The 1,556-nt window shown below is 51.2% G+C and overlaps 1 protein-coding gene across 1 annotated transcript; it reads left to right on the forward strand.

Moving 5' to 3' along the window:
- Positions 1-6: 6 nt before the first annotated feature.
- On the forward strand, positions 7-1,532 carry LOC123256463 (inter-alpha-trypsin inhibitor heavy chain H4-like; the record flags this gene model as incomplete). Its single annotated transcript, XM_044685073.1, has 4 exons — positions 7-92; positions 303-465; positions 682-792; positions 1,404-1,532. Coding segments are annotated over exons 2-4 (282 nt in total), but the record flags the coding sequence as incomplete, so codon positions are not given.
- Between the last annotated feature and the right edge of the window lie 24 nt (positions 1,533-1,556).

Below are 1,556 nucleotides of genomic sequence, written 5' to 3' on the forward strand. Positions count from 1 at the left end.
GTGACATACCCAGGGGAGATCAAGGAGAAGGCAGCTGCCCAGGAGAAGTACAGCTCTGCTGTGGCCCAGGGTCAGAGTGCTGGAATCATCAAGTAAGTGTCTGTGGCAGGGGTTGGACTGGGGCAAGCAAGGGATCAAGAAGTCCCGGACAGCCACTTTCCTGCCTGAGAGCACCTCCTGCTTATTTAGACTGCAGTCATGGCCACGCTGTCTACACTCTCTATGTGGCCAAGTTCTACCCAAGCTTCCCCTGACCACCCTGTCCATTCCCAATGGCGCTAAGGAGCTGACCTCCTACCCAGGTCCACAGGAAGAAGCCTGGAACAGTTCCAAGTGTCTGTCAATGTGGCCCCTGCTGCCAAGGTGGCTTTTGAGCTGGTCTATGAAGAGCTGTTGAAACGTCAACTGGGGAAGTATGAGCTGATGCTGAAGGTTCGACCCCAACAGCTGGTGAAACACCTGCAGGTAACAAGGCTCACTCAACCCCAACACCCCAACACTCTTCCTCTTCCCACCCTGCTACCAGACAGAAGTCCACTTGTCTCTCCTTATCCTCAACTCACAGCAGTGGCTCCCTGGGGCTGGTGGCTCTTCCTCTCCTCATATCAGGGGTTCCCCTGAGCACAGAATTCCCTCCCTCCTCCAGGCTTCTTCTCATGCCTTATCTCTTCCATCTCACAGATAGACATCCACATCTTTGAGCCTCAAGGCATCAGCTCCCTGGAGACTGAGAGCACCTTTATGACCAATGACCTGGCAGATGCCCTCACCACAACCCAGAACAAGACCAAGGTCAGATGTCCAAACCTGAAGGAACAGAGTTTGGACCCTATCATAGCCCCCACCCATCTGATTTCCAGAGGATTGAAGTGTCCAGATTCATAGAATATCAGAAATGGAGTAAACTTAGGGTCTCCTAGTCCAACCCTTTATTATACAGATAGAGAAACTGAGTTTGAGAAGGGGAAGTGACTTGCTGTAAAGGCCAGGCTTCTTAATTCCCTAAATCCAGTGCCCTTTCTCTGGGCTCAGCTCTAGTGTAAGAAAGGGGAAGGAATGTCTTATCCCCAAATATAATGACCACAAGTCAACAGGGACAGGAGAAACTGAGGTAGGGTAGAACAGAGATTGGTCAGGTCACTGGGATTACCAGTTTGCTAAGCCCCAGGGAAGGACCATCCAGAGAAGAGGAGTTCAACCTTTCTGTTATGCTGGGTCCCTAGAGAACTATGGGACTCTTGGTTAAAGCCAGCTCCAGAGAGGAAAGAAGGTGCTCCCAGGGATAAGGATTCTAATCCACGTTCTCTCTCACTCAGCTTCTTCAGTTCTTGGGCAACTGGAAGGATTTGTAACTCCTTCTGGCTTCTCAGGCAAGTTCTCAGCATCAGTTTCTCTTCCTCTAGGCTCACATAGTGTTCAAGCCATCTCTGAGCCAGCAACAGAAGGAGCCTGGGAAGGAAGACACGGCTGTGGATGGTAACTTCATTGTCCGTTATGATGTGGACCGAGTCACTGCTGCAGGGGACATCCAGGTAAGTGCTCTAGGGACCTGGCAA

The sequence above is a fragment of the Gracilinanus agilis genome, unplaced genomic scaffold (genome assembly GCF_016433145.1).
Source record: "Gracilinanus agilis isolate LMUSP501 unplaced genomic scaffold, AgileGrace unplaced_scaffold59247, whole genome shotgun sequence".
In the NCBI taxonomy this organism is placed as follows: Eukaryota; Metazoa; Chordata; class Mammalia; order Didelphimorphia; family Didelphidae; genus Gracilinanus; species Gracilinanus agilis.